The 21935-nt window shown below is 38.5% G+C and overlaps 2 protein-coding genes across 2 annotated transcripts; one reads left to right on the top strand and one right to left on the bottom strand.

Annotated features, from left to right (window-relative positions):
• Positions 1 to 1216: 1216 nt before the first annotated feature.
• Positions 1217 to 4815, bottom strand: LOC149408972 (uncharacterized). Its single transcript, XM_089650285.1, has 4 exons — positions 4659 to 4815; positions 4409 to 4545; positions 3713 to 3859; positions 1217 to 1472 (listed from the first exon to the last, which is right to left on the bottom strand). Exons 1-4 carry the CDS (start codon positions 4675 to 4677, stop codon positions 1422 to 1424), a joined length of 354 nt encoding a protein of 117 aa, XP_089506411.1. The 5' UTR covers positions 4678 to 4815; the 3' UTR covers positions 1217 to 1421.
• A 1173-nt stretch (positions 4816 to 5988) lies between these two features.
• Positions 5989 to 12404, top strand: LOC149408971 (mitotic checkpoint protein BUB3-like). The gene is made up of 4 exons (XM_089650259.1): positions 5989 to 6557; positions 6707 to 6931; positions 10505 to 10775; positions 11462 to 12404. Exons 1-4 carry the CDS (start codon positions 6354 to 6356, stop codon positions 11752 to 11754), a joined length of 993 nt encoding a protein of 330 aa, XP_089506385.1. The 5' UTR covers positions 5989 to 6353; the 3' UTR covers positions 11755 to 12404.
• The last annotated feature ends 9531 nt before the right edge of the window (positions 12405 to 21935 follow it).

Here is a 21935-nt window from a genome sequence, read left to right as displayed (position 1 = left end):
TGTGCATATAGCGACTCCCGTAGATACCAGGGAGTCGCTATATGCACAGCGACTAATCGACAGGGGGCGTGGCCAACATTTCCGAGCATACCCGAAGTCAGGTGTTTCGGCGCTTTATTTGAAATTGGTTCTCCGCTCAGATTTTTTTGTGACGTCACGGCCGAGCATTTCCGAATATTGCCGAGCAGCCGATAGCTAATTTTCATATTTCGTTTCATACGATTCTTGCACCTTGATTTCATTTGGTTAGATTACATTACTATAGCGCCAATATCATAAAGTCGATTCCAAAGCCTTAATAAAGACTGTTTGGTATGGCAACCACATTCTAACCAACTAACTAACCATCACGCCGTTTCCCCGTAGGGGTAGGCAGAGAGGACGGACCGCCAAACAACTCGGTCTTGGCACACACTCCTTGCCTCATTCGCATTCATACATCGTCTCATACATACTCTTCTATTATTCTGACTCTTGACATGGCCCGACTCGAGTATCTGATTCACTTGATCGTGCCATGTCTTCCTCGGGCGTCCCCGACTTCTGCTACCATTCACATTTGCATCATATATCCTCCTTACACTCCTATCTTCGCTCATTTGCTCTACATGCCCAAACCATCTAAGCGTCCCTTTCTTAATCATTACACTTACATCAGCCTTGCACTCTTTGCGGATCTCCACATTCCTCACACGATCAAACATGGTTTTACCACACATACGCCTCAGGTATCTCATTTCAACAGCATTCAATCTACTTTCATCCTTCCTTTGCCAGTTCCATGCCTCACTTCCATACATCAAGGTAGGTACCAGCACTCCGTTGTGGACTGCTAACTTCGCTTCTTTGGACAATTTTTTGTTAGCGCCAACGGCGTTCAGTCCTCCATTAACGGAATTACCTGCATTTACCCTTCTTTCAATATCTCTTTCAGCCTTCCCATCTCTCGTAATATTCGATATGAGGACGAAATGTCAACTTATTCTCATACATAATCCCAAGACCTATATATACTCAAAGTATCTAATCTTTTTACATTACAAAACAGTACACCTATGGGAAAGTAAAACTATCATTATTTGGAGTCTATGTGAAAATTTGGATGCCATATAGTATGTTGAAGGATAAGTGAGCAATGAGGGAAGTTGGGCAATTCATTGATACATATTTGATATTTGATATTATTTTATTAATGGAAAATAATACATTACACCACACAGAGGAAATATAAACATTGAGGGAACAAACCCCTTTAAAAACATGACAGATAAATCAAGCATTACGTACCCAACACCAACTTTGTAATTTTTTCGGGTTATTCATTACATACTTATAATAATTTTGTTAACTCATTTCCACACCACCATGAGGTAGAGAACATGGCGCATTTTTTTTATTGTGGTATCCCCAGTAGGTCTACTCTACGTAGGTGGGCTGGTGGATTGAAGGGCTGCCTTCACTTGTTTCAGAATCTGAAAACAAGCCACATTGTTTTACTATAAATAAAAATAACAGAACCCTGCAAAAACAGTAATTATTGGTTTGGTAGGCAGTAAAAAATATAAAATAATATTTACAAAAAAAAATATGTGATTTTCCTTTTAAGGGCACAGGGAAGTATGCTTCACACCTTCTATTTTGCAGTGTTGAGGCCCTGGTAATCATATTTCCGGCCATGGTACTGTGCTGACATCTAACATGGCAGCACAGTCAAATTCAATAGATAAGAATGTTGAAAATGTGAAGTAAGCGATGGGAAGTTGCGTATTCCCACCACATTTCCTTCTAAACAAATGTGTGTTGTCCAAAATGGTATTTGTATAACCTTGCATCTAACCAGTGTTGTGTAGTATCTAGATACATTTTTGTGTATCTGTATCTAGCTATATTTCTATAACTGTATCTGTATCTAGATACATTTTACTAGTATCTGACACCTCAGTGTATAATATTTTATAGCAGTTTATATTCATGCATTTTAGGGGTCCTAACCCGAGTACCCGGGTACCCCCCTATATAAAAAAAAAAAGAATTTAAAAAATAAAATTAAAATAATGAATAATTTCATTTATTTTTAATTTTCCATCAGAACCCAAAGTAATCAAGTTGCACATAGTTCACGTATTTTTTTATTTATCCAAGGGGCGTCGGGTACCCGGGTAGTAATATGCTAACCGTGTCCGACAAAACCTAAGCGATAGACAGTTTACTCTGAGGTCAGCAGATCTAGATGTTACCAATCGTTTAATCGAACTTTCTCGGTCAAATCGAGCTGTTTACTATGATCGCTCTTTTCGTGTAGCTGGCCCACTCATTTGGAATAAACTTCCCCCAGCCCTTACCAATATACAAAATTTGGCTGAATTTAAACGGGTTTTAAAAACAAAATTATTCAAAAAATCATATTTAATAATTTAAAATCATTTATATTCTCATGAATCTAAGCTTCTTTTTTAATATACTATAAAAAGCCAGGTTTTGAAGTTTTCCGGTAATTGTTTGGTTTCGGTTTCCTCCTTATTGTACTTTTATGTTTAATGTCCACCTATTATATAATATTTTAATGTTTTCCTGTTTTATATAATATTTTAATTTTAAAGTTCTTATTTTTCGTGCACTGTCACTGTCTTTTATTGTTATCCTCTACTAAAATAGCACTGTTATTGTTAAATTTTATTCTCTGCTTTTGTGTAAACCGTTTATTCTTTATTTCATATTATGTAATTATTTTTTTTTAAAAGGAACACAATAGGAAATTTTATTTTAAGTTTATTATAGTTAAGCGCACTTGTAGTGAAACAACACAAAACTGCGCTATATAAATGTTATGTTATTATTATTATTATTATTATTATATTACCCGGGTACTCGCGAGGACCCCTAATGCATTTATGTTATCACCGCTTGCAGGCCAATTTGCCAATATCTTTTTGGGCAACGAATAAAACAAGCAAGTGTAAATATGTAAAATAATCACAAGCGTTTACGTCTACCGTCTTTAAGAAATCAAAGTAATCGCTGTTTTCGATAATATATATTTTTTTAAGTTTTCCCCCAAAAAAGAAGAAATGTATCTGAGTATCTGTGAGATACTTTTAAAAAGTATATGTATCTAGATACAGATACAATTTTACAATGTATCTTGTATCTGTATCTAGCTACAAATTTTGCCAAGTATCTGTATCTGTATCTAGCTACAAATTTTGCCAAGTATCTGTATCTGTATCTAGCTGCTGTCCTTGTTCTATCGGTATTACAATGGAAGATGCTCTGAGGAACTAGCGTCATTGATCCCTTCGGCACCGGTGCGTAGTCGGGATACACGCCAAACGCGCACCCAACATTTGTACACGGTTGACATTTGTCACATGAGAAACGGATCGCTTCTACGATTCGTTATTAAGTTCAACAGCTCGGCTGTGGAACGAGTTGCCGGCCTCTGTGTTTCCTCCCTCCTACAACATGGGACTCTTCAAGACCCATGTTCACTCCTTCCTCTCCACAAAAAGACCCTCCACACAGCATCCCCAAAGATGATATAGGCCCTGAGGGAAATTATTTTCTTCAGGGCCTCCTGTGTGGAGTTAATATAAAAAAAAGATATTTTTAAAAAGTATCTGACACAACACTGCATCTAACTATAGTGAAAACATTAAAATGTTATAAAGTGATTGCCCATGTAGGGATAAGCAGAGAAAAGAAACTATCATACCTTCGTTTTTGCTCTTTCTGAAATTTGAGGTGGAACAGGAAATTCTGGAAAATATTTGATTTGTTTCACACTCATCATTGCGGGACAACCAAGCTTCTTGGAGTCCAAAACCCGGAACCTCTTCTTCTTATGGTTTGGGTGATCAGCCTGAAAGAACAATTCAAGGTATAGGGTCTAATAGGCTTATACGTATAAGACACCTATTATTTGTGCGGCAAATAAATTGCCCATGGTTAACTTATTTGACGCAGATGATTAACTTTTACAAAAGTTGTTAGGGCCTATGCAATGTTGACATTAGTATAAAATTACAAGTGGGGGCTTTAATTAATTTGGCACTTTGAGCACGGTCTTCTTTAGACTAACACGACATGAGGATGTGTTACGAGCCACGGCACACTTTTTAACACACAAAGATGAATTGTGATTGGTGTGATTGTCGTGTTAATCTAATTGAGACGGAGCTCCAACTGCCATATTAGGAAGGCCCCTGGTATAATCTAGTCCTAGCTTACCTAGGCCCAGGCCCATCGCTTTTATTTTTATTTTAAACACATCACCGACGATACGGTGATCATTTTGGGGTTATAGACCTTAATCTTGGACCACCGAGTCCTCGATGCTCTGTCAATGCTACTATTGAAAGACGAGGGGGAGTAGGCCTAGCTGATGTGGTTCTAGGGTGCATGAACATACCAACTCAACTATCTCCTTGCTGTTATTTGGGCTGTGTAGTCGGGGGCCTTGGGCGCACTCTCTGTACGCATTCATACCGAATGTAAATGGCATCCCAAAGAACTCTACTGTAGGCGGGCAGAACGTGTATACTGCATCTGAAAGATTGGAAATGTTAATTTCGAATAACTCGTAAATATCAGCAGCTGCTTATGAACTGAAGAAATGGGAAGGCCTACCCTAGACCTAGGCCCTAAGGTTTAGAACTTACCTCCCAACTTCTTTTTCATACTGTCTCTCGTTGAAAAAGCGTGCCCCAACGCATTCACAGAACACAGAAATGCTTCATCGTCAATGTATCCACTGATAATACCCGTCTCTGAATTCTTTTTGAAATTACTTAATGAAACTTCTAAAAGACGGTCTGAACCGCCACTCAAAGACGCCATTTCTGATTATTTCTGACGTTTCGTGACGTGACGTGAGAAACAATTTACTCGGAACACACTCGGGTATGCTCGGATATGTTGGCCACGCCCCTGTCGACTAGTCGCTGTGCATATAGCGACTCCCTAGATACCACCATACGGCCATAGATACCGCCGAAGCCGAAACATTGAAATTGAAACGTCAAAGCCGCCAAGATAAAAACTTGACGAACATATTTTTTATATTCATTTATGGAGAGGTTCAGCCACATTCAGCCTTAAATAAACCACTCTCGGTTCAGCTATTGAGCTATTACTCTATTTTTGTCAATATATCTTACTTTTTTTACGGCACTTTATTATGAGCACAGTAATATAACGGCAGATTTGCTTACGTTCCGTAAAACTTTTTAATATAAACTTCATTCCACTTCATCAATTTTTAAAACCCCTTTGAAAAACCACAAGATTTTATTTGCACTCCATTTTTTTATTTTAATCGATTGTAACAGATATGACGGGAAAAAAACAGATAAAATATATCAGAATTTTGAAAATTATTCAAAAGAGTATGTTATAACTCTACTCAAGGGGATTTAATATTAATAATTGTAACAACTTTAAAATGGAAGTTAATAATTAATATTATTCATGTGAAAGAAAAGGAGGAACGAGTAAAAAAAGAAGTTACTTAGTTACAAAACACTCTTAAAATTTATTTAATAAAATGTATAAAGAAGAGTTAGTCTTAATCTAGGCTTAATAATAGTCTTAAATTATACTTCTTATCTGGAACCGCGGATCTCCACGTTCGCACTTATCACCGACACACACAAGCGGCCACTTGGGTTGGATCCGAAGGGCGGAATTAGTTCAGCCTGGGCCAAGGCTCCGAAGGGCGGAGTCGAAAGGCAGCGACTCCTGAGTGAACAGCTTCCTGGTAGGAAGATCCTCGGCGCCGCTCCAAGGGGGAGAGCAGGAAGTGTCACGGCGGAGGCGAGACGGTAACTCCTGATAGGGCAGCTCCCTGGTCGGAAGAGCCTCGGCGCCGCTCCAAGGGGAGAGCAGGAAGTTTCTCGGCGGAGGCGAGACGGTAACTTCTGCTAGGGCAGTTTCCTGGTCGGCAGAGCCTCGGCGCCGCTCCAAGGGGGAGAGCAGGATGATGACTCCCAAGATGATGACTTTCGAGAGTGTCGAGTGCGGAATTTTATTCCATATCCATAGAAAAAATTGGGGCTGTCGCTGTCTGATTAGAGATGGTCGGGTATCATTGGGTGGTATCTACTGTACCTAGTCACTAGGTCACTAGTATCCACTATCCACTTCTAGTATCTGCTAGGTTTATTTATGATCTGCTAGTATCTATTCTATAATCTATGTCTATGGCGGTATCCGTGTATTAACTGTAATCCCGCAAACGCCGCTTCTAACCTAAATTGAAACTATATTATTTGTTTTGATTAGCAGTGCTCAAAATTTTACGAAACAAAAACAAGGTTAAATAGGTTTTCCCAATTTTGTTGTTGTATCATTTCAATATGACTATTTCCGAATCTCGCATTGAGTTTAAGCTGAAGAACTGTCCCGAAGATGCCATTTCTTCAGTGAAATTTGCCCCCAAATCAAACCAATTTCTTTTGGTGTCTTCATGGGACTGCACTGTTCGACTGTACGACATCTCCACGAATGTTGAAAGACATAAATACACCCACGATCTACCCGTACTGGATGTTTGTTTTCGGGTATGTTTAAATTTTTTATTTCTTGGTTACAATTTCGGTTAGGGACGCATTTGATCTGCTCTTTGAAGCCTACACGTTCTCTTTGCAATACAAATAATTTTTTTATGATCTTATGCTTTCATGTTGATTTAACTTAAAATTTCTTTCAGGATGCCGTTCATTTCTACAGCGGAGGTTTGGATGGTACCTTAAAAATGTATGACTTTAACAGTAATATCGAAACTATAATGGGCGAACATAAAGACGCTATAAGATGCGTAGAATTTGCTAGCGAAATAAACGCCGTCCTTACCGGCAGTTGGGACGGATCGGTAAAACTATGGGATAACAGATCACCGCAATGTGTAGGGACCTATAACCAAGGAAATGAACGGGTAAGACGATTTATTTATCTTTTTCTAATTTAACCCTTATAATCTTAATCTAAAAATATGTATCTACTTGGCTTAGCTGTGAATATACAGAAAACAGGGACACACTTAAGAAGAACGGCTGCGCGGACCTTTTCATACAAATTAAAATTTTGGATTTACGGCTAAAATACCAAATTAAACTGATTTTTCTTTTATTAAATCAAAAGGTGTGCCATGTAGAAAGTACGGATGAGAGTCCGATTTATGCTTTAAATTATAAAATATAGCCCCGAAAAGAAAAATCTTACCCATCCTCTCTCAAGAGTATGTAGAATTATAAAAAAAAAAAATTTCTTCAAAAAAGAATTGTGTTAACATAAAAACCCAAATTTAGTCCGACGAAAAATTTAATTGAATATTACATTAAATTTTGCCTTTGTCTCATTCGCACTAAGCGGGCATGAGGTAAGGTCGTCGCGGGCCGGGGGAATGGTCGCTAGCCGGCCAAACAAATACTTCTAGGGTGTCTAGAGTAGGTATGCCGGGGGCAGGGGTTCGAGAATAGAATCGCCCGACAAATAAATGCGTAATACATCAACAACAACAGTATACATGGGTGTTCCTGTGTGTGTGTTTCTAGTTGACATTCTTCATTCGCAGTTGTTATTTATCTAGAGCGAATATAATGAATTTGTTTCACTTGTTTATGGATAATATTATTTTAAACTTAATACCCAGTTTTAACCGAAACACCCCTAAATGATTTATTTTATTCAACATGGGTAAGTAATGCTTATTTGAACAGTTTAAACAATGATAATTAATAATATTATGAATTAATCAAAAATTTATTAGGGTACATACGTTATTGATTACTATAAAATGTTAATTGTGTTTTAGGTCGAAAGTGGATACTACTAACGTATAACTGTCCTACTGTTTGTATATTTTTAAACATGTGTACGTACACTCTGATTACGTAGATTATAATATTTTGTGCTTGTAGCTATATAATATATATAAAGCTACAAGCATTATTACATTGTTTTATTATTGTGCTATTATTTTCATGGTTATTTTTATTCTTCTATTGATTATACGGGGTGGCGCAGATGGATCGGGTGGTTTTAAAATACTTGTCAAACTGTCAATTTTAAAGGTATTGGATTGAAATAAAGTGCAAAACGTGTAGTTATAATGGAAATTTATTAACAAACAATTGGAAAAGTTAGTTTTTAAAAATTACATCCATCAAATGCCCTCCTTCTCGAGCGACGCATTCTTGGAGTCGGTCCTTAACGTTCCGCATTGCCCGCTCAAGCACATCACCAGGAATTAATGTGATTTCGTTGTGAATTGCTGCCTTCAACTCCTGAATGGTCCGGGGTTTGTTCACGTACACCCTTGCTTTTAAATAGCCCCACAAGAAGAAGTCACATACCGTGAGGTCCGGTGAGCGAGGGGGCCAATGGAGATCTCCATTACGGGAAATCAAACGGCCAGGGAAAAGAGCGCGCACAGCTTGCATTGATATCCTAGCGGTATGTGCAGTTGCCCCGTCTTGTTGGAACCACATATTGTCCATGTCGTAATTGTTCTCTTCAAGTTGTGGGAGAAGAAATTCTTCAATCATGTTCACATAACGCTGCGAATTAACAGTAACCGCCTGCTCCCTTTCATTTTCAAAAAAGTAAGGCCCAATTATCCCTACCTTAGAAACCCCACACCAAACCGTCACTTTGTGACTATGGAGAGGCCGTTGGTGTAGGTCTCTTGGGTTAGTGTCGGCCCAGTAACGGCAATTTTGCTTGTTGACGTAGCCGTTAATGTGAAAGTGAGCCTCGTCAGACATCATGATAATCAGGTTTTCATCTTCCAATAACTCCAACATCCGTTGGCTAGACTGAAGCCTTTGAAGATGGTCTGTTGGGAGAATCTTCTGGACCACCATGATTTTATAGGGGTGGAATTTCAGTTCTTTGTTAAGAATCCTTTGAAGGCTTCGACGTGACATTCCAAGAGCTTGAGCACGATGTCTCGTTGATCGACGTGGGCTCGTAATGACATCGCGTCTCACACGCTCCACGTTCTGAGGCGTTCTTATTTTTCGAGGTCCAGACGTCCATTTTGGAGCACATGAACCAGTAGTGCGGAAATTATGCACCCAACTCAATATCGTATCTCGCTTAGGAACAGTGGCGGCTCGTGACTTTTGGGTTACTAGAGTGCTAATATTACAAAAAATGGCTTAATTGATGTTGTTGTAGCTGAAAACGAATTTTTATTTTTTTTTCAAAAATTGATTTTTTGTATGAAAATTTTCAGGAATTCCGTGCGGCGCACGGGTATACTGAAATTTCCTGAAAATCTTCATACAAAAAATCGATTTTCGAAAAAAAAATAAAAAATCTTTTTCAGCTATAACAACATCAGAAATGCCTTTTTTTATAATATTAGCACTCTAGTACACCCAAAAGTCACGAGCCGCCACTGCTTAGGAACACTACCTCGAGTTGGGATGTTGAAACGCTTGCGAAAGGCACGCGTCACAGCAACAATTGACTCGTTATTGCGTATAAACTCTTCCACTGCGAAAACACGATGCTCAACGGACCACGTAGCCATCGCGATTGACTGCCAGTCTGCAACTGAAACTTCCCGTCCCCCCCACCACAGCACGAAGACCGCCGAACACCTGGCTCCCCCACTCCAGACGTACAGTCCACTTCATAACCACCCGATACCCGGAATTCAGGAGTTGAAGGCAGCAATTCACAACGAAATCACATTAATTCCTGGTGATGTGCTTGAGCGGGCAATGCGGAACGTTAAGGACCGACTCCAAGAATGCGTCGCTCGAGAAGGAGGGCATTTGATGGATGTAATTTTTAAAAACTAGCTTTACCAATTGTTTGTTAATAAACTTCCATTGTAACTACACGTTTTGCACTTTATTTCAATCCAATACCTTTAAAATTGACAGTTTGACAAGTATTTTAAAACCACCCGATCCATCTGCGCCACCCAGTAAAACTGTTTTTAAAATTCTTCGTTTTAAAGGAAAGGTAACTCTGAAACCTGTTGAGTGTAATTAAAATAAAGTGGTCAAAAACAAATTTATGTGTTAATTAATTTATACTTGTTTTATGTAAAAGTCCGAAAGGCGTAGATAAATAAATAAATAAATTAGCTAACTGATACAAAGTGTTTTTAAAATAAAATGTGCATATTAAGGGTGTTCCTATTTTCTGTATATTTTCCAGCTTAGCTTTGAGTATATTATTTGATTGCTCACTCAAGACATTATTTTGTATTAAAAAAAATTAAACAATAGTTTTACTCTGTAGCATGAACATGTGATTTACTATTACAGCCTGTCTGTCACGCATTAAATATTGTCAACTAACCTAAAATGTACCCAAATGAGATCATGAAAAATCATTCCCTGCGATGCTTACATTTTTTGAGATGCAAATTTGCATACTCTTCTTTCTACAGTGTGGTTTAAATTGAATTGATAAAAGTTTGTTTAGTTGATAAATATGATATATTTATAACAAATACATGCTGTTTCTAAAAAAAAGCTTTTTCCAGGTGTACACGATGAGCGTGATTGGTGAGAAGTTTGTGGTAGGCACTACGAACCGTAAGATCTTTGTGTGGGACGTGCGCAACATGGCGCAGACCAACCAGCGCCGCGAGTCCTCGCTGAAGTACCAGACACGCTGCATCCGTGTTTTCCCCAACAAGCAGGGCTACGTGCTCAGCTCCATCGAGGGCAGCGTGGCCATGGAGTACCTTGACAGCAATCCCGAGGTGCAGAAGAAGATGTATGCCTTCAAGTGCCACAGAATCAAAAAAGCAGGTATGTTCTTTTGTGGCTAACCAACTTACTAACATATCATCGTGTCATTTTCCCACTTCTGTTATTCCGACTCTTGATACGTTTTTTTTTATTTAACTTCAAAAGGAATCATCTCCGTCAGGATCTGTGTTATCTTTGGGATGCTTTATGTGTTTTTTTGATGAAAGAAAGGAGTGTCATGGGAGGGAAAAAGCGCAGAGGATGACCAATTATTTCACAGCCGAGCTCTTGAATATAACTGCCTCTGCACACTGCTCGGTGTATTGATTTTGGATCGTATATGAGCACTTTAGATTTCTCATGTCGTGTGTTTTCTCCCATCTCTTATTCACTTCCAGTGGCATTTGACCCACTTTTCTTCATGGAGTCAAAACAAAATTAAAAAGCACTGACAAATTGAATTAGTATGTAGACAAATTAGTATGTGTGTAGATAAATTAGTATGTTTGTAGATAAATTAGTATCTATGTAGATAAATTAGTATGTTTGTAGATAAATTAGTATGTATGTAGATAAATTAGTATGTATGTAGATAAATTAGTATGCTTGTAGATAAATTAGTATGTTTGTAGATAAATATTTAAAACTATTTGCTTTAAGGTTAATAATATTTTAATTCCTGCTGCAAAGAGCTGCACAAGACAATTGTAATGTTTCTTTATTTGGTTTTTACTATTTTTTTCTAGGAATTGAAAAAATTTATCCCGTCAACGCAATCAGCTTCCACTCCGTTTACAACACATTTGCGACAGGCGGCTCTGACGGCTACGTCAACATCTGGGATGGCTTCAACAAGAAACGGTTATGCCAGTTCCATCGATACAACACTTGCATCACCTCATTAAGCTTCTGCCACGACGGTTCTGTATTGGCCATTGCTTGTTCCAATCTTGGAGATCCTGAAGAGTCAGAAGACCCTAAAGCTGAAGATACCATTTATATTAGATACGTTACTGATCAAGAGACCAAACCTAAATAAGAACTCATGTTATAAGCCTGATGTTTACAAGTGTATGTGATCAAATATGCGCTATTTGTAATAATAATTAATGAATATTAACCCATTGGCATACCTGCTGTCTTTTTAGGGTGGCCGCTAATATTGTTTATTAGTATACTGTACGCCATATCATGACGGTTGCTGGCCCGCTCCCTCTTCCTAACTTGATTCAATGACTAGAGCAGTGGTTCTTAACCTTTTTGGGGGTACCGAACCCCACCAGTTACATATGCACATTCACCGAACCCCTCCTAATTTGAAAAATTAGGAGTAAATGTCTATGGTCCGTATATAATGACTATGGTCATTTTCGGGCGGCCAGCTTGACCGGTAATCGCAAGCTCTACCGCTGCGTGATCACCTTTAGCCAATGATGGACAAGCGGGGCATGTCACCACGAATCATATAAGTCGGGGGTCTTGACCTCCACCGAACCCCCGAGACTGACTCACCGAACCCCTGGGGTTCGATCGAACCCAGGTTAAGAACCACTGGACTAGAGTCTCGGGCATACATTTTAGAACCAAAGTTTGTATAGCAATGGGTTAATATGTATTGATCTGTGGTCCAGAAAAAAACGTATTGTGTATAAATGAAATATTATTGTCAGTAATTTTATGTTATAGGTATTGATTTCAATAAAAAAATTCTCTGACCATATTTTTTGTTAAACTCCAGTCAATTTTTATTATTTTACCTTCTAACTTAAATACCATTATTTTTTTATTGTTATATATAGTCGGTTTTAAAATAATTTTCAAAGTTTTAATTTTTCACGTCTCCCGAAAAAGCATCAAATCTATGGACGTGACCACTGACATCATGAGTCATCACCAGTCTCATGAAGCCTACCTTTTTTTTCAACTGGTGCTGTATTTGCATGGGAGTCGAGATGTTTTTATTCTTAAGATTACCTGCTTTTAACATTGAAGAACACTAGGTAAAATATGCATCTAGTCACGAATGGTATTGAATTGAACCAAAGTGCAAGAATAGATCCATGACCGCACCTGATAAACAATTTACCGGTATTTAAAAACTTGCATTACATCATTTTCATTGGTTCTAATGTGAATGTGCACCAGGGTTGCCAATGCATATCGTCCCTTAGCTAACAACACCGCATAAGTCATTTTTACCAACTTTACAGGAGACGAAAAAAACTGTTTATTTTAAAAAATCGGTGGATTTTTTCTGTTATTACTTAACAAATACCCTAGTTAGCGGTTAAGAAATAATTATTTTTACTTACTTTGACGATTTACTTTATTTTAACTTTTATTTTATGACTTGAGCTGTGTTGACTGATATTTTATTAGATTTAGGCGGTGTTGTTTGCGGAAATGTTAGGGAATAAGATATTAAGGTATATTATCAGTTAATTATTCATACTTCACACAGAGCACACGCAAAAATATCCCTCCACAAAGATCATCGGAATTTATAGCCTATAATACGTAAAAAATCTAAAAAGTATCGGTAAACTTTTTCGTGAAGATCAGTGCAGTGAAATATCTACAAACTGTGAACTCTAAACGGTCTCATTAGTGATTTCAAGTAAAATAAACTCTGCAAAGTGACAGCGATTATTGTCAAATAAATATCTATCAGCTTATTTTTAAATGAACTTGTGCAAATATACTTGATATTGCATTTATCTCACGCTACGTCATGAGTAGCGCCGTTTGTGGCAGCTGGACGCGTCATGCCGTCTCCAACCGCTTTGTGTTTTTTTAGTATTTTCAAGGGAAACGAGGCAACATCCCTTTGAAGTTATTTAAAAAATCAGTGAATCAACATTTTAAATTAACTTACCAATTAGTAATCAGAACTTAATAGTAATGTGACTAGAGTGCAGTGTTTCAAAAATGAATAATCGAAAATTGTGCTAGAAACATTCTAAATTCGCTGAAGTTGAAGTTGAACTTGGGACGAGAATCGGTAACTGTTGTACGCCAGATGTTTTCAATGTTATTCTTGGAAACAGTGAAAGCCCTAACAAGTGCCCAAGGTGATTTATTATTCCGTCCGCCGCCTTTTATTTCGGAACAATGCACCACTAACATAATCACCAGAAACAAGTGTACAAGGAGATGGACTTTCCGAGCGTCACAAGGTTTGTTATCTATGTGAGGATACTGTGTCAGCGCTTAATTAGCAGCAGACACATACCTGGACGGATGACGAACCTCGTGCTGGCACTGTTGGTGGCGCGGTGCACTCTTTCGCTGCAGTAGCTGGTCCAGTTTCCTCACCACCTGGGATTCTTGCTGCAGAGTCTCCATCCTCTACCTTCGTCGAATGTCACAGCGGTGCTGCCAAGGTCTGGAATCCATGAGAGGACATTGTGTCAGCGCTCTATTAGCAGCAGACACATACCTGGAAGGATGACGAACCTCGTGCTGGCACTGTTGGTGGACGCGGTGGACTCTCTCGCTGCAGCAGCCGGTCCAGTTTCCTCACCACCTAGGATTCTTGCAGCAGACTCTCCATCTCCGTGTCACCTGTTTCTGTACTTCATTTTATTTAACTTAATTTCAATTTGTAATATTTATATTATTTTTTTTTTGTAATATCTGCATTAACTGTACAGCGCCCCTGAGGTGATATTTCGCAAAAGCTGTAGCAGTTCTTTACTACCCGCTACATTTCAAGATGATTCGGAGTGTGTAAACACTGGACTCCGACAAGAGGAGAGGAGACGGCAACTCGAGCGCGCCCGAGCGGCCAGTACCATTACGGCTCCCGCCGGCTATAGACGCAATCCCGGAAGACGTAGCGAACGCGACAAACGACATTGGACGAACTTCCGAGACATCGATCTTTTGGGGAACAATGACGCAACATATTATAATTCGTCTTGCTGGTCATTGCTTTCTCATCTAAATTTAACGTCATGTAAAATGATGTTTGGCGCCCTCTACTCTTTATAACAGGTCAGAATACTTTTGTCACACACACGCACGTTTCATGTTACTTATTCTTAATTCACTTTTCTAGTCACACCATTTAACATTGCTACCTATTATTAAAAAGTCCGATGCGGAAGGCCTTCGGTCCGACGCACACGCCCTAGGATTAAATTCAATCATGAATATTTTGAGATCTCTTGTTTGCTCTGGTTTTGTACGCTGTAGAAATAAATAATATGTTGTAATTCATAACTCTTTTTATTACTACTTCTTTTATCATCATGTTACCCATTGAGGGATTAAATCCCATCATAATGGCAACGTGCCCCTTAACCTTGAAATCTGGTTATAATGGCGCACCAACGTGGTTTTTTCTCGGATATTTTTAACATTTTAATTAGGTTAGCATTTTGGATTGATTTTTTTTTCATGTGTGACATTAGTATTTGGCCTGTTCTTCGTGTTTTTAATGTCGTTTGGAGTGTGTCTTCCTGGATTGCGTCGTCCCCTAGCCGAGTTTCTTTTAGAAATTGAAGACAATTTTAAAAATTTTATTATTACTTTTATCCTTTTAAAATTATTTATTGTCCGTTGGTACTCTGCGAGATTGGTGGGTATCTCGTATTTTTTTTTTTTTATTGTTGTAAGTTGTTCCAGATTCCCACATCTGAAATTTTAGTATTGGTGTATGTCCATTTCTGAACTTTTGTCCATTAGATGTGTAGGTACAAATAATTTGACACCCATTTTTCCTCTTTTGGGACTTTTACTTTTCATTATTGCCGTCTTCGGACGTGATTAATGTTGCCTTGCTGTTTTCTTTTTTCCAATTAATCTTTAGGTACATCTAGTCACAATGCCTGATACAAGGAGTCAAGTAAAAGAATCCGCCATGTCTTCCGTCAAGGACTCAGACATTATTGTTCCCACATCTCCGTTGGTTCCACTGCATTTATGGAATATCAAGTACGATGGCACTACTTGCATTAGGAAGTTTCTTGAACGTGTTGAAGAACTCGCCCTGTCTCGCTCTGTAAGTAAGCACAATCTTTTTTTAGGCGCGTTTGAACTTTTTGATGGGATTGCCCTTGATTGGCTGAGGGTCAATCGCTCCCTTTTCGAATCCTGGGATGACCTTGTGGTAGGCCTCAAGGAGGAATATGAAATTCTCGATTATGACCGTAGACTCCTTGCACAGTTGAGGTCAACTATGCAAGCACCTAATGATTCACTCGGTACCTTTATCACTAATGTTCTCATCTTAAATAAAAGATTAAACAAGAAATTGCCTGATGTAGAAATTTTGGAAATTCTCCAGTGCAATATGCTTCCCAGATATATTCAAAAACTTGCATTAAACTCCATTCCGGACATCGCTACCCTCAAAAGATTGGGTAAATTAATTGAATTGGCAGACAGTCGTTCTGATCAGAGGAAAGGTTCAAAGTCCCCTCAAACCCCTTCAACTGCTAGCGAAAAGGCGCCACTAAATACAAATACACCTTCTAAACCTAATTCTTTCAGGCATGTGAATTCTTCTCATAAAAACATGTCTTTCAAACCTTATAACGTGAATTCCAGGGAGGAGATTCATTGCTTCCGCTGTGGATGTCCAGGCGTTAAGACTCCTGACTGCACTTGCGTTAGGTCAAAAAACGCGAGAGCCGGACGTTAGCTGTGCCGCTGGCGGAAGACGTCTCCACCAGTATCACTGCTCTCGATCCGGCGTGGCAAGAATGGCTTTCGGTAGTCAGGAATTTCTACAGAAATTTAGGAGCATCAGGTTACGGAGGGAAGGCTGACAGGGACGGCCGTCCTTTCGTATCCTTTTCTACGCTCGGAACTGTTTTTTCTGGCCTGTTGGACTCAGGCTCACATGTTTCCATTCTCGGTAATAATTTTCATTTAAAACTTTTAAAACTTGGTGCCAAGTTGGCTAAGCTCAATAATTCATTTTCTTTAACTTCTGCGACGGGTCATTCCGTTTGCTGTAACTTGAAAATCTCGCTTCCTATAACATGTAATAATGTTGTTAAAGAGTTTATTTTTGTTGTCATGCCAGATATAAAGACGGATGTTATTCTCGGTATTGATTTTTGGAAATCTTTTAACATTTGTCCGGATATTTCTAAGTTTATGAATACGAAGGTAGTAAAATCTGCTCCTCGGGTTACTTCTGAAGTCAGAGGTATTGTGGACAAACATCACTTATCCAAATATCAACAAAATTTACTTGATAATGTAGTTAAAGATTATATTTCAATTTCATTCTAAATTCGCTGAAGTTGAAGTTGAACTTGGGACGAGAATCGGTAACTGTTGTACGCCAGATGTTTTCAATGTTATTCTTGGAAACAGTGAAAGCCCTAACAAGTGCCCAAGGTGATTTATTATTCCGTCCGCCGCCTTTTATTTCGGAACAATGCACCACTAACATAATCACCAGAAACAAGTGTACAAGGAGATGGACTTTCCGAGCGTCACAAGGTTTGTTATCTATGTGAGGATACTGTGTCAGCGCTTAATTAGCAGCAGACACATACCTGGACGGATGACGAACCTCGTGCTGGCACTGTTGGTGGCGCGGTGCACTCTTTCGCTGCAGTAGCTGGTCCAGTTTCCTCACCACCTGGGATTCTTGCTGCAGAGTCTCCATCCTCTACCTTCGTCGAATGTCACAGCGGTGCTGCCAAGGTCTGGAATCCATGAGAGGACATTGTGTCAGCGCTCTATTAGCAGCAGACACATACCTGGAAGGATGACGAACCTCGTGCTGGCACTGTTGGTGGACGCGGTGGACTCTCTCGCTGCAGCAGCCGGTCCAGTTTCCTCACCACCTAGGATTCTTGCAGCAGACTCTCCATCTCCGTGTCACCTGTTTCTGTACTTCATTTTATTTAACTTAATTTCAATTTGTAATATTTATATATTTTTTTTTTGTAATATCTGCATTAACTGTACAGCGCCCCTGAGGTGATATTTCGCAAAAGCGGCGCTATAAAAATCATCCAATAAATAAAAATAAATAAATTCTGGGGACAAACTTGGTCGTACGCATTTAGAGGAACATGTCATAGACACTGGTAATAGTATACCTGTAAAACAGCGTTACTATCCGATTTCACCTCACCTGCTCCCGGTTGTACACAAGGAACTTGATAGAATGTTGGAGATGGGCGTCGTTGAACCGAGCAGTAGTGCTTGGAACAGTCCCGTCTTACTTGTACCAAAGAAAAATGGCACGTACCGCCTTTGCTTGGATTCCAGACGAATTAATTCGATCTCTAAGAGGGACGCATTTCCGTTACCATACATTTCAAATATTTTAGACAGCTTGGGGGGAGCTCGTTTTCTATCCACTATTGATCTAAAAGATGCTTTTTATCAAATTCCACTAGAACGTAGTTCAAGGGAAAAAACGGCTTTTACTATTCCTAAAAGGGGTCTCTTTCAATTTACTTCTATGCCTTTCGGTCTTCATGGAGCCAGCTCGAGAATGATGCGGCTCATGTCTAAAATCTTTGGCCCAGAATTTGATGGTAAAGTTTTCTTTTATTTAGACGATATTATCGTAATTTCCAGTACTTTTGAAGAGCATTTAGCATTACTCAAACTTGTAAAACGTAAACTGTTCGAGGCGGGTCTCACGATTAACATTGAAAAGTCGGTATTCTGTAGAGAATCGCTTAAATATCTCGGTTATGTCATAGATAGTAATGGTCTGAGAACTGACCCAGACAAAGTTAAGGCTGTGGTTGATTTTCCGGTACCTACCTCACAAAAGAGTCTGAGACGTTTCATCGGTATTATATCATGGTACAAGCGTTTTATTTTAAATTTTTCTATTATTGCTGCTCCGTTACACAACTTAACCAAAAAAGAGTTCATTGGTAAAAAATTTTCTTGGAATAATCAAGCGCAGGCGGCGTTCTCTAAATTAAAGGAAACTCTTGTCGCGGCTCCGGTCTTAGCATGCCCAGATTTTAATAAACCATTTACTATTTCTTGTGATGCATCAAACGAAGGTTTAGGCGCAGTACTCTCTCAATTAGATGATCAAAACAGGGAACACCCTATTTCCTTCATTAGTAGATCGTTATCGGCTCAGGAAAGGAACCACTCTACTACTGAGAAAGAACTTAATGCGTTAATTTTTGCTTTGGAGAAATTCAGGGGTTACATTGAAGGGTCACCCATCCCTGTAAAAGTAATTACGGATCATTATAGTCTGAAGTGGCTAGTAAACTTAAAATCACCTTCAGGAAGATTAGCTCGGTGGGCTGTCAGATTGCAGCAATTTAACTTTATTATTGAACACAGGAAAGGGAAGGAAAATGTTGTGCCAGATGCTTTATCTCGCGATCCTTTAGTTATTTCATCTATTGTTCAATCTCCCATTATTAGTACTGATCGGTGGTACAATAAAATGTGTCGTGACGTTTTAGCTAAACCTGAGCTATTTTCTAAGTGGAAACTTGTAGAGGGAGTTTTATATAAGCATGTGCAGAGTATGGAAGCCCTGCATAAGCCTAATGATTGGAAGGAAGTTGTTCCTAAGGATCAAAGACAAGAGTTGATTGCGTTACATCACGTACCTCCTACATCTGCCCATTTTGGGATTATGAAAACTCTGAATAGGATTTGTTTGAAATTTTACTGGCCTAGAATGTCTTCAGACGTAAGGAAATTTGTATCTAAATGTCACACTTGTTTAGGACAGAAAAGTTCAAATCAGGCTGCACCCGGTCTTATGGGAGATCCTAAGTTGGTCCAGCGTCCTTGGCAGGTTATCTCGACAGATTTATTGGGACCTCTTCCCAGCTCCTACAAGAAAGGTTATAAATATCTATTAGTTGTCGCTGATTTCTTCACTAAATTTACAAAAATTTTTCCGCTGAGAAGTGCGAATGGGAAAAATGTCTCTGCTATTATAGAGGATGAAATTTTCCTAAAATTTGGCGTTCCGGATTGCATCATCGCAGACAATGGTCCCCAATACATTTCAAAAGAATTGAAACATTTAGTTGACAGATATCATGTACGTCACATGTTTTTTAACTGTAGATATCATCCACAGAATAATCCTGTAGAGAGAATTAACAGAGTTTTAGTTACAGCCTTAAGTTCGTACGTGGGAACGGATCATCGAACTTGGGCAAATCATTTACCTGAAATAGAGCTTGCTATTAACACTGCTGTACACGAGGTAACGGGTTACACCCCTTTCTTTTTAAATTTTGGCAGGGAAGCCATTATTTCAGGCAAAGATTACAAATCACCTGATTTTTCTTCGGAAGATTTAACATTCTTGAAACGTGACACATGGGCTCAAGACGTTTCTGAGCTAAATGACATTTTCTGCCAAGTTAGGACGTGTTTACGTCAATCTTACGAACGGAATAAGGTTCACTATGACCTTCGTAGAAGGCATGTGGAATTCAAAGTTGGTGATATTGTTTGGAGACGCTCTTTCGTGTTGTCCGATGCTTCTAAGCATTTCTCCGCTAAACTTGCTCCAAAATTTTTAAGAAGCAAAATTATTGATAAGGTCTCGGCCGTCGTTTACAAACTGGCAGATATGAAGGGAAAGCCTATTGGAACATTCCATATTAAAGATTTAATTAGGGCAGAAAATTAATTGTTTTTATTATTATTTACAAAGGGAAAAAGTGAACGGGTTTCTGGTACCTACACTGATCACGTGGGTATAGGAAACTTATTTCCTTTTTGATACCTGGTTGATTGGGAGTAATGGTTTTCTTTCCCTGAAGAATTCCATTCCTCTTTTTCAACCTGCTTTGTATGTTACTATGTCATCATTTCTAATGATTATTATCTATTGTTATTGTGTTTTGTCTGAAAATTGTCATACACATCTATTTCTCTTAAGAGGATCCGCTCTCATCGTTATGATTATTGTTTACCGCTGTTTTTCTCAGTATCATTGATTAAGATGTGCTTATTTTGCGCTCGACCTTACTTATTAAGTTGTCATGTCTTGTTGAGTGACCTTATCATAAGCTCATGAGCTTCGTGCTTTTGTTTTCATACATTAGCATACCAGCTCTTCTGTTGTGTTGGAGTATGTTGAAGGAAATATACTTCTATCTTGATGCTGTCACCTCAGCACTTATTTTGAAGAGTTATTGTGGCATTATAATGGCTTAGGCTCTTTAGCACATGATAGCCCTCATCAGGCTTACAATTAAGATATTTTTGTTGATTTTTTTATGAAAATTTCAATATCAATAGTCGGTAAGCCATTATCACTTTCACAGGTTTATGGTGGTTGGTTCTGTAATGGGTTTTATATTTTACATATTTAATTGTAGTGCATGTTTTAACATTTTCTTCGTAATTTGATTCCTTCCCTGCTTTTCCAGAGCTCGGAAAAGTATGGAACGAATCATGTGTTTCGTCAATTTTCTACGGTATTCTTCAGTCATTCACTGGTTCGCTCTGTGACGGAAGAATATGTGCTTGAAAATAAAATAATTATGATTAGATTAATTTTTATATAATTGCTCTATAAACTCTAGATTTTTATTCAATATTTTTTAACAAGAAAATTTATTGATTTTCTATCTAAAATTTATTTCTACACTACTGCCATCTATTGTCAAGTAGTGCAAAACTTTTAATTACCATTGCTTTTGGTTTGATTATTAGCTTCATTCACTTGTATGGTTATACACTATTTAGCTGTTATCTTCGATATTACGGTAAATTCTTCTTCTTTAAGAAAATTTTCCTTCGAATATTAATTGCTTTTGTCATCATGACGTTTTACTATTATATTTTTTTGGGCCTTGGAATTTATTTTTCATTGTTGGTTACCTCGCCTATGTACAACTGTCACTTTTAATACAAAACAGTTTGTTAGAGTTTTTATTCAGGTTTTCAACTTGAGCATCACCTTTTTCAATTAGTAAATATATTATAATTCTTGCTTGTAAGGTGTGCACCTTCTTTCCTTGAAAAGGGCTTGCTATTTTAATAAATTTTAGCTTCTTTAATCAATGACCAGTTCGGGTAGGCTAGACATCCAACATTCTCACGAAGACTTCTTCTGCTTCCGCTCATCCTACTACATAATGAGCTCATCAGGATCATCTGGATTGCTCTGCTTCTTCTTCATCTCCGTGCTGTGCTACTGAACAAGTCAATCATCATCTTCCCTCAACGTACTACATGATGCGCTCATCAGGATCATCTGGATTGCTTTGCTTCTTCTTCATTTCCGTGCTG

The sequence above is a fragment of the Hesperophylax consimilis genome, unplaced genomic scaffold (assembly GCF_061612785.1).
Source record: "Hesperophylax consimilis isolate HC1 unplaced genomic scaffold, BYU_Hcon_1.0 scaffold_40, whole genome shotgun sequence".
Taxonomy (NCBI): domain Eukaryota; kingdom Metazoa; phylum Arthropoda; class Insecta; order Trichoptera; family Limnephilidae; genus Hesperophylax; species Hesperophylax consimilis.
This window is presented reverse-complemented; position numbering and strand designations above follow the sequence as displayed.